The 17144-nt window shown below is 41.8% G+C and overlaps 1 protein-coding gene across 1 annotated transcript in view; it reads right to left on the bottom strand.

Annotated features, from left to right (window-relative positions):
• Window positions 1-656: 656 nt before the first annotated feature.
• Window positions 657-17144, bottom strand: part of SERPINB5 (serpin family B member 5) — a 17043-nt gene continuing 555 nt past the window's right edge. Inside the window, exons 2-6 of the mRNA XM_007463699.1 lie at window positions 14513-14650; window positions 11650-11767; window positions 9226-9368; window positions 4324-4491; window positions 657-1049 (exon numbers count right to left, since the gene is read on the bottom strand). Coding sequence (XP_007463761.1) covers window positions 657-1049; window positions 4324-4491; window positions 9226-9368; window positions 11650-11767; window positions 14513-14650 — 960 coding nt within the window. The remainder of the gene's footprint in view (window positions 1050-4323; window positions 4492-9225; window positions 9369-11649; window positions 11768-14512; window positions 14651-17144) is intronic.

Here is a 17144-nt window from a genome sequence, read left to right as displayed (position 1 = left end):
TTATTTTGTGTGGATATTCTACATTTTGTGGCAGAAATATTAAGGTGTTGATTTATAGGGTTCTGCTCCAGCCTCTATCAATGGAGATCCATAACATACAGTATGCACAACATATTATCTTTCTAAAATCTCCAAAAATCAGAATTTGAAGGAAATATTTGTCCCGCAGTGTTTAATGTAAGGCGCTGTGGACGTACAGTAGCCTGAACGTATGTCCAAGTTCCATTGGCTCCAGGAAAGTTTTACAAAGCCCATGTACCAGTTTCTTCAGTCTTTCAGGGAAAAGCAAATGTCTGGAACATTCTGTATCCCAGTGATGGAAGGCTAAGGTTTGCTAATAAAATCCTCTCCAGATCCTCCTTATAGGAATTTTCTTTGTGAAAGACTGTATTCCTGCCAAAAACTCTAGATAGTTTGACAAATGATGAATACATATTTTTTCTCTAAGGTGATTCCTTTTCATTAAAAGTATTGTCTTTTAAGGGGGTGGGAGGGAAAGAACAACAACAACAACAAAATTGGAAGAAAGGCCTATTAGTGTGAATACCAGCAGCTTCCTGATCCAGCAATATTAACAATTTATTGTATCTAGAAAATGATTCTCGGTTGCAGAGTTTACAGAGAAGTCAAGTGGGACTTAACCTGGGCTCTGCCACTTAAGGAGAACAGAACTTGCCAAAGAAAATGATGTTTCGAGTTTTGTTGTGCCTGATGATGTAAATAAAGGGGTGGTCGGCATTGAATTCATCCTTGTGTTGCAGGATTCGTGATCCCGGCACCTCTATGGAATCCCCGCCTTCTTCAGTTATTTCTATGCACACTCTGTGAATGACATTTGAGAGGGCCAATCCCTTGGTCTCTGACATCCCAGAGAAATCAGATGCATTCTCATTAAAGATGTTTTTCAGCCCTAGGTTTTCCAGACTAGCCTTGGGATCAATCATCTTTTCCATCTTAAATTTTGGAATGGAGACTTTGACTTTAGCATTGGCCATGGCACTGGGATTGGTCCACTGCAATAGCGTCTCTGAGTTGAGTTGTTTTTCAACCTGAAGGACAAAAAGGAGAGGAAATTGTTTTTCTTTATTTCCAATTGTAAAAGATCCTCCTTGATTAAAAACATAAAATGTCATGGTGAGCCCTATTTGGAAGCAGTACTGATGGTTCATCAAAGATGGAATCAGCCCTGCAGTTTTGGTGTGTGACTAGGTTCTCTTAAAAATGGTCCACCCACGTAGAGCTACCATATGACCCAGCAATCCCACTCCTAGGCATATATCCGGAGAAAACCATAATTCAAAAAAGATACATGCACCCCAATGTTCACAGCAGCACTATTTACAATAGCCAGGACATGGAAGCAACCTAAATGTCCATCAATAGAAGAATGGATAAAGAAGATGCGGTACATATATACAACAGAATATTACTCAGCCATAAAAAGGAATGAAATAATGCCACTTGCAGCAACATGGATGGACGTGGAGATTGACATACTGAGTAAAGTAAGTCAGACAGAGAAAGATAAATATCATATGGTATCACTTATACGTGGAATCTAAAAGAAATGGTACAAATGAACTTATTTACAAAACAGAAATAGAGTCACAGATGTAGAAAACAAACTTACGGTTGCCAAGGGGGAAAGCAGGGAATCAGGGGGAGGGATAAATTGGGAGATTGGGATTGACATATACACATTACTATATGTATAACAGATAACTAATAAGAACCTACTATCTAGCACAGGGAACTCTACTCAATACTCTGTAATGACCTATATGGGAAAAGAATCTTAAAAGGAGTGGGTATATCTATATGTATAACTGATTCACTTTGTTGCACAGCAGAAACAAAAAAAAACATTGTAGATCAACTATACTCCAATAACAATTAATTAAAAATAAAGATGGTCTACCCAGCTACCTAGCATTATTCTCCACTCACTCCATGACAATGGTCCCTGTGTTCTGAAATTTATGAAGGCATTTCTTTTAACTATAGAGTAGCTCTATAGAAATGAACGCATGGATTATGATGCTGCATGGATAATAGTGAAATAAATGTAAAACTAGAAAAGTTTTTATGCATAATATTTATTGAATGCTTATCGTGAGTTCTCTACTAGGAAATCTAGAATATTCGTGCCCTAGACATGGTATCAAATTTCATAACTCAAATTAAAGCTAAAGTTCCCCTTTTTAAAATGAGAATTTGAACTGCCTAGGATCATCCTTTAAGATCATAGGTGATGAATGCATCTATTTCAGTTGGCTAGTTTTAAAATGAGAGATATGCAATGACACATAAAATGATTTAAACATAAAATTCTTCACTGAGCAAATCTTAAATTGCTCCTTGCCCTTCCAGCCTCCCCACTGGCTAGAGGGGAAATACATGTGCAACAGAGAATGATGCTACCTTGACTATTACTACATGGGGCAATCCTGCAATGAAGTTACTCGTGTGAAACCTATAAAAATCAGAGAGAGGACAAGGTCACAAGCTGGTCACAAGTTTTTTTAGTGGGAGAGGGAACCATTGGATTCTCTTGCTAAGCTATGGTAAGTATTTTTTCATGGATACTGTTTTATTTAAGACAAATTATTAAGACCAAAAGATTGTCATAGGTAACTAAAATTTTTGAGCCAAAAAGTATAGCCTCTTGGCCATTTACTACCTGAGAGTGAGAAGATAGGAGAAAATTCATCCATAAATCAAAAGTCATTAAGAAGAAAAAATAAACCTTTTCCTCCATTGTATGGGTCAAATTGTGTCCGCCCCCGCTCCCCGCCAAAATTCATGTATTGAAGTCCTAACCCACAGTGCCTTGGGATATGACTTCATTTGGAAATAGCGTCCTTGTAGGTGTAATTAATTAAGGTGAGATCATTAGGTCCTAACCCAATATGACTGGTGTCCTTTTAATAAGAAAGGAAATTCCGGACACAGATACAGACACACTTACACAGGGAGATGCCTTGGAAGATGAAGAGACAGAAGTGATGTGTCTACAACCAAGGAAAGCCAAAGATTGCCAGCAAATCTCCAGAAGCGGGGATGGACAGACTCTCCCTCACAGCCCTCTGAAGAAACCAACCTGCAGATACCTTGATCTTGGACTTTTAGCTTCCAAAACTGTGAGACATTAAATTTCTGTCGTTTAAACCACCGACTTTGTGATACTTTGTTATGGCAGCCCTAGCAAACTAAGACGATCTGTATCCTTGAATATACCTTCTGAGACTCAAAAGATCATCCTCTTTCGTTCTGTACTTTAACAACAACAACAACAACAAGTGCTGTGAGGGTATTTTAAGGAAGTAAACTGTGAGACAGCTGAATAATGGCTGCAAGAAAAAAGTGAGACTAAGGCGTGAAGTGCAGTAAAAAAGAGAGAGAGGAGTGAACAGAAGAATGAAGATGCGATGGATAAAACATAGAATCAAAGTAGCAGGTAGGATGGGGACCAAGTTAGACTGTCCCCTGGAAAGTCAGGGAGAAACTGAGGTGTGACCGGAAATAAAGCAGGTGAATCCTGGGCTGGTCCAAGAACGCCTCCTTCTTCCTGGTGGAGGGTGGAGGCCCAGGTGGAGGGGAGCCAGGAAGCCCGGAGGGCAGGGCTGAGGGAGAACAACGGGTCTTGGGGCTGCAGGGGGCTGACAGAGCAGAGGGGAAGCTAGAAAGTCATTCCTAGGCAGGTGAAACCTCCACTGTCAGTTAAACCTTATGTCTCTACCTGGATAAGAGCATAATAAAACCTTGTATACGTGTGTGCATTAAAAGAACTTTTCAAAAACCCATAAAACGTGCAACACAAAGGGCAAGCCCCAAAGTCCACTGTGGACTTGAGTGAATGTGTCAGTTGTAACACACGCACCACACTAACGCAAGATGCTACCAACAGGGGCTCTAGCCTGGAGTTAAGAACACAGATGCCAACTTCCTGGGCTCACCTTCCGATTCTACATACCACCCACGAGTTCGCGACCCTGGACCTGTTACCCACCCTCTGTGCCTCCGGCCCCTTGCTGGTAAACGTGATTAGGGTAATATTATAGTTTCTCAATTCCTGGGACTGCGGTGAGAATTAGATGAGCCAGTGAGCATGGGCAACTTACAGCTCCTAGCACGTTATAAGTACCAAATAAATATTAGCTCTTCTAACATTGAGGAGAAAGGCCCCCAAAGAACTGTGAAACCCTTAGAGACCATTGAGCAAGTGAATCGTTAAGGCAAGGCTGCCGCAGCCCCACAAGCACCACCCAAGCATCTCCTTGTCTCTGCTGCGCCTGCGGGCTGGACGCCCGCCTCCTTCCTCACCTGTTCCAGGCCCGTGGACCCGTGCTCCACATCCTTGGGGAGTAGGACGAGCATGCTGAGGTGCCTGTTTTGAAAGGGAAGCTCTATGAGCTTACAGTTGACACTGTCGACGTGGCCCATACAGAACGTGGCCTCCAAGTTCATCATTTGCACTGGTTTGGTGTCCGTCTAAAAAAGGAGAAGAAATTTGCTCTGCTTGTTTTTCTCACACACACCCACACACCCCTCTATACACACACAACTATACACACACATACTCATAAATTCGTTCCTGATATAGTTTCACGTCATTATGGCTTAAAGAGGCAGGCAGGTAACCCACACCATCAGAGACTGTCCTGTCAAGAGTTTATGACTTCCTTTGAAAAGTTATTCATGTGCTTTGTAATTACAGGATCTATCCATAATATAATACAGTATTTGCATATATAAAACATTAAAAATAAGACAGGATGACTGGAAATACAGGCAAATTTTAACTTAGCCTTTATAGATGCCTGTAATTACAAGATCTTTAAACCATTCCTGGTAGAGCTCACTTGAAAGTAAATTCCAGTGCAAACCCACATGTCCATTTATGTAGCTTTTCCTTATACAATGCCTAATATGGAAAAGTTAACGTATAGCAGAACAAAACCATGCTTGTTTTGTTCTCAGTCTGCCTTCGGTTTTAGTCACCCCGCCCTCAGTCCTCTCTTCCTGCTCTGATCTGATTAGAGAGAAGAACCTTGGTTTTAGTCTCAAATGTGACATAAACATACGCTGTGACCTTCAGCAAGTCACTTAACCTCTCTGGGCCTCAGTTTCCTTGTCAGTGGAATGAGGGAATTGGAAATTTCAGAATGATGGTTCCCTCTGGAGAGGAAGCAGGGAGATGGAGGGGTGGTGGGGCTACACAGGACAGTGCAATTCTTGCTATATTTTTTCTTTAAAATATCTGAAATAAGGTAAAATATAAAGATTTTACAAAGGTGGTTGTTGGTACATTGGTATTTGTTATACTATTCTCTATAATTTTCTGTATGCTTGCAATATTTCATGATTTTAAAAATTAAGAATGATAACAAACAAAATTATCTCTAAGTCTCTTCCAGCTCCTATCACTCAGGCCTTTCTCTCCAGGCAGCATCCCAGGACTTTTCTTCTCCTCTGTGTCCCCATTAATATCTGACCTTGTATCTCTGCTACAGAGGTGACTCATTTTCTGAAGAAAAATTACTTCATACTAAGGAGTAAAAGACTGATAGTAATTTAGTGCAATTTATTGTCTTGGTTTATACCTCCCATGGAATATTTGCCTGTTAACCGAACCTCTTTGGGGGGAAATTTCAAACATCGTATCAGGTCTGCAGGAATAATATTACAGTAAAGCTTTTATCTGGGATCTTTGAATGGTAATAGTGTTACCCAACACTATTTTCAAGCAAAGCTAGACTTATTTTATTTTTTGTACATACCTCTATTTTAGCACTTGTCACAATGTTAGAAAATGTATGTATGTGACACCCCCACCCCAACTAGACTACAGTCAAAGCAGAAACCACGTCTTATTATCTTGGTATGTCCCAGCACATAGTAATTGCTCACTAAATATTTGGTTGATAAACAATTGAAGACTTTGACTCTATGTATAACCAGAAACAAAATTATGATTTAAAAATAAACATACTACTTTTGAAATTAACTGGTAATTCTTCCACGTATTTCCCTCAAAGAAGTATAGATTTGTCTAAAAATCTCCATCAGGTTAGAGTACTAATAGTTTCTGAATTCACAGAAGCTGTGACCACCAAAAATGGTCATCTATTTCATTTACCAGCACTGACTATGGATACAATAATCCCATTTTCTAAAACATAAATTAAGATGTATCTTCTGAAAACAGGACTAAGTAATGACCATCCCAGAAAACATCCAATACAGTGTGTGTGTGTGTTTGTGGGTGTGTGGGTGTGTGTGCACGCACGTGAGTGTGTGTGTCCATCTTTGTCAGGATAGGTACTGTACTAAACTTTTTTTTTTAATTTATTTTATTTTTGACCACGTTGGGTCTTTGTTGCTGCGAGCGGGCTTTCTCTAGTTGCGGCGAGCGGGGTCTACTCCTCATTGCGGTGTGTGGGCTTCTCACTGCGGTGGCTTCTCTTGTTGCAGAGCACGGGCTCTAGGCACACGGGCTTCAGTAGTCGTGGCTCGCACGCTCTAGAGCGCAGGCTCAGTAGTTGTGGAGCACAGGCTTAGTTGCTCCGCGGCATGTGGGATCTTCCCGGACCAGGGTTCAAACCCGTGTGCCCTGCATTGGCAGGAGGATTCGTGACCACTGCGCCACCAGGGAAGCCCTGTACTAAACTTTTAATAATATAACTTCATCAATTTAGTCTAACCCTTAAAAGAGACACCAAAGGACATGAGAAAAGATTTAGTAACATGGCCCCAAAAGTTCAGGAGCTGACAAAAGCAATTCAAAGGAAACAAAGGAAAAATAATAGGGCCTGCATTCAAAAGCAGGGTATATCCCCACTCAGCCTTGAATAGTGTTTTATTTTTCTGTTTGGTGAACTGCTGAGAGATCAATGGCATTTAAAATCCTTATTAATTCTCTTCCTAGAGTCTGAGTCTCCAGGACGTGATATGACCTAGCTTTATGATTTAACAACAAGAATAAAGGAATTGCACACATTCTTCCTCCCTTTATAAAAGACACCCATTAACATTTTCTTAAATGTAAAAGCCACAAATCTGAGGGTGGTCAGCACAAAAGTCCATGGTGAACTCACTCACTGTTACCTGGTTCTGATGATGTTCTGGGCTAGCCCTGCAGCCGGTATGAGAAGCACCATGTTTCAGGTTTCACTTAAACATTCTCAAGGCCCCTTTGCCAGCCCTTCCCAGAGAGGAGAGCCAACCCTAACCACTCTGGAGGGGACACTCGGTGTGAGGGTCACTGGGGCCAGCACTTGGTCCCCGCTCACAGCAGAGGCTATGTACAGTCACGTTGAACTTCAGCTGCAAATAAAAGGCAACACTAAGAAAGTCAAAAAGCCGTGTTTAAAACTCAGGGACCCATACGTGAAAAATACAGAGTCTAAAGAAGTAATTGTTTGGTGCCTGGTGTCTGAGACAGAGCCCTGTGTGCAGGGTCAGTCTTGGCCCTGGCAGGCAGTAATGAGAAGACCACTGTAATCTGGGAAGCCAAATGGAGGAACAGCAAGTAGAGGGGGACCTGGCTCCCTCCCTAGGACCATGGAGGTTTTGAGTAGGTAAGGAGCACACTCAGTGATTATCGTCCTCTCCCAGGGAAAACGGCCCATGGATCTTGCACAGGAACCCATGGTGGTCCCAAAAGCCAAAAAGGTTTTGTTTGCTATTGGTTATTTAATCAAACCGATCCTTACAGATCGGTCATTCACAACAAACATTTGCTGAGCACCTACTAATGTGTCAGGGACTGGGCCAGGAATTATAGAAACTGAGATGGGCAAAACATTATCCCTGCCCTTAAAAGTCCATGCACTAGTAAGAGATCCAGATAAGTAAATAAATAATTCGATTTCAGTGTGGAAAACACAGCTGGGGCAGGGGATTTGGGAGGGGAGGGTGTGGACTATGAATGCAAATGCTGTGGGTACAAACAAAAAGTCATGGAAACCAGTCCAGTTAATTCAGGTATAGACTGTATCTTGAAGGTCTTTTCTTCCTGGGTTCTAGCACTAAGAAAGTACAATGATAATATTTGGCAAAAACAAAAGTGATTAATGCTAAGTACTCTAGGTGCTGGGAGAGATCTGAAAATTAGAATTGATGCATAAGAGTTACAGGGTAAATAAGCTTCCTTCTGAGATTGTGCTGACTGACGCACGGTTCTGAGTCTGCATTCTTAACACAAGCCAGATCTCATCAAGTGAGACCAAATCACACCATCATATAGATACCTGGGGTTTCCGAGGTCCTCTAACGAAATGGGTCAGTTTTCCAGTCTCAGTGCTTTGGTTTCATTTATAGAGGAGGCACTTTACCTATTTATGTGAATTATTTTTGGCATGGGATATGGCTTCATTATTCACTCAGTAGTATTCATGAGACTTCCCTGCGATACAGGTTTCTATTGTAATTCTTCCCCATAATGAGTCCCAGCACTGCAGACGAGTAAGCTATGCTTTTTCCTCCACAGCCAATGAGTATCTCAAAGCATCTTTTATTTATTTATTTATATATTTTGTGGTACGCGGGCCTCTCACTGTTGTGGCCTCTCCCGTTGCGGAGCACAGGCTCCGGACGCGGAGGCTCAGCGGCCATGGCTCACGGGCGCAGCCGCTCCGCGGCACGTGGGATCTTCCCGGACCGGGGCATGAACCCGTGTCCCCTGCATCGGCAGGCGGACTCTCAACCACTGCGCCACCCGGGAAGCCCTCTCAAAACATCTTTTAAATTAAAATATCAGAACCATTTACTTCACTATTAACAGGTGAGAAATGAGGTCACAGAGGAGCTCATTAACCTGGAACGAGATTCCCAAATGGCCAATGTTTCGTGATGATCCAAAGGCCTCTAATGTTGGGATTTGGTTTGTTTCTTTTCTTTTCCTTTCTTACTAATGGCCCCAAACATCTGTAGTTATTTTCCGGTTAGTGATTTAGCTTTACCCACTGTGTTAGAAGCTCTATAAACTCTCACTCAGGTCAGACCCTGAGGACATTCTGGAAAAAGAGTGAGAGTCTCTCGCTTATGGTTCTTTTTCTACACTTAAACAGCCCCTGACCCTCCGTGCTGTTGTCTAAGGAAAAGCCCACTGCCTCCTGTGCCTTAATTTTCCTCATTGGAGTGAATTCCTAGGGTCCCTTGTGTTGCTATAATTTTTCAGATCTATAGTTGGGATCCTTTGACTGCAACACGCAGCCCACATACCTTATTGATTCTGAAAGGACATTCTTTGGTTTCTGATTCAGGAAATTTCTTCATCCACTTCCCAACAAAGTAGGCAGCATTAACCACAAGGATTTGAGTCTGGTCTGTTACACTGTTGTCAGCTAAAATGTTCTCAAAGCGGCCTGCAAACAATGGTAGGAAACCACAAAATTGCACGGGGTTATGCTTGCAAAGCACCCCTGATGTCCCCATGCCAATCCACTGACTGGGCATTTAACCCTGGCTGGAGCTGCGCCATGTACGGCCTGGTAGCCCAGACCATCTCATTTAAGAAGGACCCCTTTTTCTCCTTGCATCTTGCCTCAACCAGACTTTCCAAAGAGACCTGGGGAGCAGAGTGAGGGGGAGAAGGGAGGGGGGAAAAGACCAAGAGGAGCAAGAAGAAATGCACAAGCTACCACTGTGGAGTGCCCATTCTGTCCGAGGCAATGTGCTAGCCATGCACAGGCACGGTATCGTGCATTGCTCCCCACTTTACAGACGAGGAAGCTGAGACTCCATGTTAAGTCCCTCGCCCAAGATGATGCACGAGCAAGGGTGAATTCAGGATTCAAAGCCAGGTCTTTGTGACTCCAGAGCCTGTGCTCGGGAAGGAAAATGCAAGAAAGCTTACTTTCCACCGGGCCCTGTGCTCGGAAGGGTCACGTGTCTTATCTCACTTCCCTATGATGATCCTGTAGGGCAAAGGTCATTATCCCCATCTCATAGTTGAGAACACTGAGACTCAGAGAGGCCAAGTGGCTTTCCTGGTTCACTCAGCTGCCAAGCACGTCTGAAGCCAGGTCAGTGCTCCCCGCTTTACCCCGCAGCTCACCGCCCCCTCCCCAAATCACACTGCTTTGTTTGCATCCTGGTCAGCTGTAATTACCACCATAAGCTCCATAACAATTGTAATGACCATAGTGTCAAATCCCCAAGAGCCAAAACAGGTGGTGATAAACCCTTAATAAAATGAAGTCCTCGCCTTTGAATAGTGTTGACTTTTTGGCTAAGGATATTTCATTTACCTAATCTCTCAGATCTTCACACCACTGCTCAGGCCCACTTCCTGGGCCTGTGACTAGGTGTGAAGGGCCCTGCACTGGTTTCATGCTCTGCTGTCGCCATCTTAAAATTCTTAATGTGGTTTTTAATATAAAGGGCCCTGTGTTTTCATTTTGCACTGGGACCCACAAACGATGTAACCTGTCCTGCCAGTGCTATATGATGGGTCGAATATGTAATAGCATCACTGAAGAAGTGGGGAGCTAGAAAGTGCTGGTTAACTTCAGCCTCGAGCTTCTGGTTTCAAATTCAGAGAAGTCTTTTCACTAAACTACGTTCTCCAGTAAAAAACTCAAATTTACGAAGATTTTTAAACAGAGTCCCTTGGAGAGAAAATGCAATTCGTTAACAATTTTAAAAGCAAAACTGGGGGGCTTCCCTGGCAGTCCAGTGGTTAAGACTCCGAGCTTCCACTGCAGGGGGCACAGGTTCGATCCCTGGTCAGGGAAATAAGATCCTGCATGCCATGTGGGCAGCCAAAAAAAATTTTTTTTAAAAAGCAATACTGTCACACAGCAATTTAAATGGGAGCTGCCTTTCACATATACATTTAAAAATTGCCTAACCTGGTATTAATTAGGCCAGATTTTTCTTTACATATGAAGCCAAAGAAAATTCATTTGTCCCAATAGCTACCTCCCTATACAAAAACTGTACAAATATGTCCCCTGGGGAGGGGGATGTGAACACTGATTTGCACCCAAGCTCATCTTAGCTCCAGTTCCTTTCTAGCAAGGAGCACAACTCACAGAGAATTTTAATGGAGGGAGGAGTCAGGAAAGGGAGAGGCCTGAGGGAAGTGGGAGCAAGAGGCAGGACCAGGTGGAAGCTGCGGAAGAGTCCCCGGGCCCCGGGGGCTATCAGAGGGCCAAGGGTAAGGAGGGTTGTGAGACCTGGGACAAGTTTCCACCATGGTTTGTTTTGTTCTGTTTTTTCTACGTGTGTATTTGATTATCTAAGACCTTTTGTCTTTTTTTCCTTGACAAATTTGTAGAATTTTTGAGCCAAAAGTGGCCTCAGGGATCATCAAGTTATAGTCCAAGCCCTTCACTTCCAGATTGAAAAACCAGCCTTGGAACTGGCCCAGAGCCTTACTTTGTTGGGGGCACATCCAAGCCTCCAGAAGGGCATGTGGCAGCCCATTTTAGCAGACCAGACCTGAAGTACTCAGAATTTCTGCCAACTGATGATATCCAGAAATCCAAGCGGTTGAGATGGCTTGATGGACAAGAATGTAGCTTGTAAACCGAAAACATTCAAGGAATCTTCCAGGTGTTCAATCTTATACTTAGCAGATTCATGAGACGATATGGTCTGTTTACTTAGTGATTTATAGCAGAATAAGTAAAGGATACTTGCCATCTGTGAGTTCCTTAACTGAGTTGTTGATCTGACCTTTTGTTTCTTCCAATTTATCTTTGAAATCAACAGTCTCCATTTCATTTGCATAGGGTCTCTTGGTAGAGCTGATGAACTCCTGAAAAACACCCAGTTCATAAAATCACGAAGTCCTTAAAGTCTGTAGTTAAACCATTATGTTGATACACAATTCTAGCACAAGGACTTTTAAATCTCTATTATGATGGATACTCCTTCAAAATCTGTAACACTATATAAATTGAAACCTTATGTAAAAATCAATGAATTTTCTTTGTATTCTTTCATTTGTTCAATTCTAAGAAAATATCAATTATTAAATGCCTCCATCAATTGAGCACCAGTTTGGGGGGAGAAAAGAAACATTATGCTACACGCACACAATTATAATATGATTCCAATTTCAGAAACATTAAAATGTACATACAGATAAAATGTAAACTTATATCTGTATGTCTTAGAATGGAAGAAATGTACAGAAAAGAGAACTCTATGAGAAGAAAAATCTTATCCACACTGAAATAAATAAATATTCTAAAGATGCTTGCTACTCAAAGTGTGGTCCAAGAACCAAGACCTGCAGCATCACCTGGAACCTTGTTAAAATGCAGAATCTCAAGCCCCACTCCAGAATGAGAACCTGAATTTTTAACAAGATTCCCAGGTGATTCCTCTGCATGTTAAAGTTTGAAACACAGTGCTGTAAGGAACAGAGCAGTTCTTCTCATTATAATGCTTGTTAAGAATGCAAAACCCAGGACTTCCCTGGTGGCACAGTGGTTAAGAATCTGCCTGCCAATGCAGGGGACATGGGTTTGAGCCCTGGTCCAGGAAGATCACACATGCCTTGGAGCAAATAAGCCTGTGCGCCACAACTACTGAGCTTGTGCTCAAGAGCCCGGGAGCCACAACTACTGAGCCTGCATGCCACAACTGCTGAAGCCCACGTGCCTAGAGCCCGCGCTCAACAACAATAGAAGCCACCGCAATGAGAAGCCCGCGCACCGCAACGAAGAGTAGCCCCCGCTCGCCGCAACTAGAGAAGCCCGTGCGCAGCAACAGAGACCCAACGCAACCAAAAGAAATAAATTAAATAAATAAAATTTTTAAAAAAGAAAAGGCATTAAAAAAAAAAACAAAACGGAAAACCCTAAATCCGGTCCCTGGTGATCTTGATTCTAGTGAACCAAGGCCAGGAATTTGCACTTCTAACACCCAGGTAGTTCTGATACAGGTGGCCCTCCTCAGACCACACTTGTTTGTACTGTTACTAGTAAAATTATAGATGATATACAACCAACAGGAACAATGGAATCAGCCTTTTAAAAAATTCCTTGCAACTCTCGGTTTGAAATAATTCAAAATGTTGAGTGGAAGGTCAACCAAACTAAACACAGCTTGATTAAATGTCATGTCACTTCACTTCCTAAGCACAGGACTCCTTGGATTTTTTTCAGAACAACTACAGGCTTGCCCAATTTGATTCTGTTCATTGCAACCCAACCTTGGGACTGAGTGTTACCATTTACTGACAGAGCTAAGAACATTCCAGAGACTCAGCAAGATGAAGGGCCTCCACTATCTTCACTGCCAGCAACAAAATGCGTTAAGCATCACTAAGGACCACCTAGGAAGTTTTTAAATTCTTTCCATGCCCAGGCCCCAACCCACATCTCAGTATTTCTTTAATTCCCCAGGTGATTGTTGGAAGAAAAATGGCTGTGTATATGTGTCTTTAAGCAGTAAGAATAAACTCACAACAACATCTAATGACCTATGTCCTCAAAAGATCCCCACCAGAAAAACAAATACCTATTGCAGAAGGTAGTAAAACTATGGCAAAATATTTAACTGGTAGAGTCTACCTTTTAGATTTGGAAAGCTTGAAATTCTGACCATCCAAACACAAATTGAATCAAGTCGATATGACTACAGTAGAGATTGACCACTATGCAGCCGAGGATGTTGGCTATGTGTTTCAAATACATATTTTTTAAAGTATTATGATATACTCTGGATCAAATTTAAGAATATATATGTGTTCTTTATATGATTCCTTCAAGAAATAGCTGAAATTACCACCTCTACCTTGTATAGATACCCACCTGAACAGCCTCATAAAACAAACAAAACCAGTTTATGACCGATGAAAACTTTTTTTTTTGCGGTACATGGGCCTCTCACTGTTGTGGCCTCTCCTGTTGCGGAACACAGGCTCCGGACGTGCAGGCTCAGCGGCCATGGCTCACGGGCCCAGCCACTCCGTGGCATGTGGGATCTTCCCGGACCGGGGCACAAACCCGTGTCCCCTGCATCGGCAGGCGGACTCTCAACCACTGCGCCACCAGGGAAGCCCGATGAAAACTTTTAATTCATACAGTTATGATTTTTCTCACTGATTTTGGGAAACATCAGGAGAACATTGTGTGCATGAAAAAATAAGGTAAAGAACGTAAAATGTTGTCCCAGGCTCTATGCCCTGCTGTTTAAGAACAAAGATGTTTAAATCACGAGCTGTCTTGCATCTGTAGAGGCACATTTATTAGAGAGTAATAATCCCATTCTCCATTTCTCTCAGTGAGGAAGCTAAGAGGAAGGGTGGGATCTGTGGGTGTTTTAGAGGGAAAAGGAAACTCACAGCTTCCTTATATTTTAAGTTAAAATATGTGCCTGCAACTGATTCCCACTAGATTCAACCTCTCCATTAGGACTATTTTATTTTAAATAAATCGAAAATGAGCATCCTAGGAATGATTTTCACTGACAAAAAGTTGTTGGTCTAACCATGAGAACGTGTCACCCCTGATAAACAGTTGAATCTTGCTAATTGCTCTGAACCACTTACCGTGGAAAGATTCAGAGATTTGTCTACGTAGAGCCGTTTGATTAGTTTCAGGGAATAAAAGGAACTAAGTTTGTTGACATCCGATGTTACTGTTTGAAATCCAAAGGGCACGTCTTTGACATTTTCAAAATGAAGGACCTGTGAAGAGAAAAAAATCCATTATCTGTGAAGCACTGCCTCTTCCCACTGCAGTGGACACATGGTCATGGTCAACCTCCTCGGGTTGGTCCTGAGTATCTCCTGGCTCCGTTGTTCCCAGAAGCAAGGCTTCTCAACCTTAGCACTGTTGACAGTTCAGACTGGATAATTCTATGTTCGGGGACCGGCGGGGGCGGGCGCTGTCCTGGGCATCACTGACCTACTAGGTGTCAGTAGCACTCTTTCTTCCATTTGTGAAAACAAAAACGTATCCAAACATTGTCCAATGTCCGGGAGAGGGGTGAGGGAGGGGAGGGGCAAATTGTCCCCAGTTGAGAAACACTGCTATAAAGATACACTTCTCTTGATTTAACTATAAGGAAATTTCGCCCTTTCTTCAAAGTGATGCCTCCATGCTCTTTTCCAAACTTGGAAAAGAAGGAAGCTGGGTTATAATTTCTATCCAATTTTGAGATAAGAAGAGAGAAATTAATACCGAGAGACAGTCATTAGGCAGGTATCAGATTCCAGGATAGAGGTGTCCTTAGCCAGAGCCTATCCAGTCCTTTTAGTTGCTCTAACGAGCGCCAAATGGGCTGATATGTCATTTATGGTAGGCAGCTGCCATGCCATCGATGCGCTACAGTTAGGTAGCCTTTGAATCCCACCCTGTACCTACTAGAAATGTCATCTTGCCCAACTCTTCAGAACTGTACTTTCCCGTCTGTAAAATGAACTGAGAACACCTACTCTTCTGACGTGCTATGAGGATTACAAATATTATATCTTAAGGCACCTAAAATATCGTATGGATTCAAAATGTTAATTAGTATTCTTATAGTAATATTCTAAGCCACTTAAAGCTAGGATGTTATCTTCCGTAAGACCTAAATCCTTTTATTGTTTTCCTAACTTTTCTTTTGTTTCAACCAATAGCTCCGCATCTCCTCTGCTCCATGGTGCCCAAAACATGATGTCAGGATAAGGTGATTTTCTCCTAACTCATAAGAACCATGCCCTGATGCCACACCTCAGGTGATCACTAAATGGGCACATTGCACCAACGAGTCACACAGCCTCTGTATTGCAGGGTCAGATTGGCTGGTCCAAGGCTGTACATAACCCTCATGCCTAATGACAGGCAAAAAGACCAGAAAATTAAAGAACCCAAGTAACCACTGTGGGAAAACAATTGCACGTACTGAAAAGACCTTTATTATTATTACTGAGGAACAGACCCACTACCAGGAAGTCCTCTTCTCTATCTCTTCTCTAATGGGAGATGAGAAATGAGGAATGAGAGATGGGGTAGGGATTGTGGGGTGGAGTTGAAAGAGGAGGACGGATGAAAAGGTACAGCTTCTCTTCCCACAAAGGAAGTTTCCTTTTCAAGTTCCACTCAGTTTCAAGCGTAAATTTGCCATCCTGACACAAATAACATTTTGTGGGTCATATTTTCTGGGGATTTATAGATAAAAGATGTTCCCTTTTAAAATGCTTATGAGCTCATGAAAAGAGAGATTCTGTTGAACTAGAATGATCAATGGAAGAATAATAATGGAATGGAATTAGAAGGGTTTTCACTTATTATCTAAAGGTAAAGGGCAAGGATTGGGGGGTGGGGGGTAAGAGGCTGAGCCGCTCGAAATGGGAAGGAGTCAAAAGGTACAAAGTGCCAGTTATAAAATAAGTCATGGGGATATAATGTACAGCATAGTGACTATAATTAATAATCCTGTATATTTGAAAGGTGCTAAGAGAGCAGATCTTAAAAGTTCTCAACATAAAAAAAAATTTTTTTTGTAACTGGATGGTGACAGACATTAAGTAGACTTACTGTGGTGATCATTTTGCAAAATATACAAATATTGATCATTATACTGTACACCTGAAACTAATATAATGTTACATGTCAATTATACCTCAATTTTTTTAAATAATAAAAGTAAAATGAATAAGGACTTAAAATGTAACAGTATAGAAAATCATCTCATTTGAAGGTCTAAGAACTTTACAGAGATACTCAGCCATTGCCAAAAGGAAATTCTTAAAAATTTTTTATTTATATGTGTACACATATATATACATACTCCTATATGTGTGTGTGTGTGTGTGTGTGTGTGTGTGTGTGTGTGTGTGTGTGTGTGTGTGTGTGTGTGTGTGTGTGTGTGTGTGTGTGTGTGTGTGTGTGTGTGTGTGTGTGTGTGTGTGTGTGTAAAACATCATCTTAGTCCATTCTCCTCAAATGGGATATTCAAATCCCAGGGAGTATTCTAAAACATAAGTAAGCACAATCCATCTTCTTATTTATCCATGTTACTTGAAGGTAGATAATTTCAAACATTATTTCTGTATTGAAATAAACATGGATATATTCTATCTATCCAATAGGGTAGAGTATATTATAGAGTAGAATATAGTTCAGGCTGCATTTTAATATAAAGGATGATGCTGTAAATAAATTTCGTACATAAGACAGGAGGGTGTAGATTTA

Source organism: Lipotes vexillifer, unplaced genomic scaffold (genome assembly GCF_000442215.2).
Source record: "Lipotes vexillifer unplaced genomic scaffold, Lipotes_vexillifer_v1.1 scaffold868, whole genome shotgun sequence".
Taxonomy (NCBI): domain Eukaryota; kingdom Metazoa; phylum Chordata; class Mammalia; order Artiodactyla; family Lipotidae; genus Lipotes; species Lipotes vexillifer.
The sequence above is the reverse complement of the archived record's forward strand: the minus strand, read 5'-3'. Positions and strand labels throughout refer to the sequence as shown.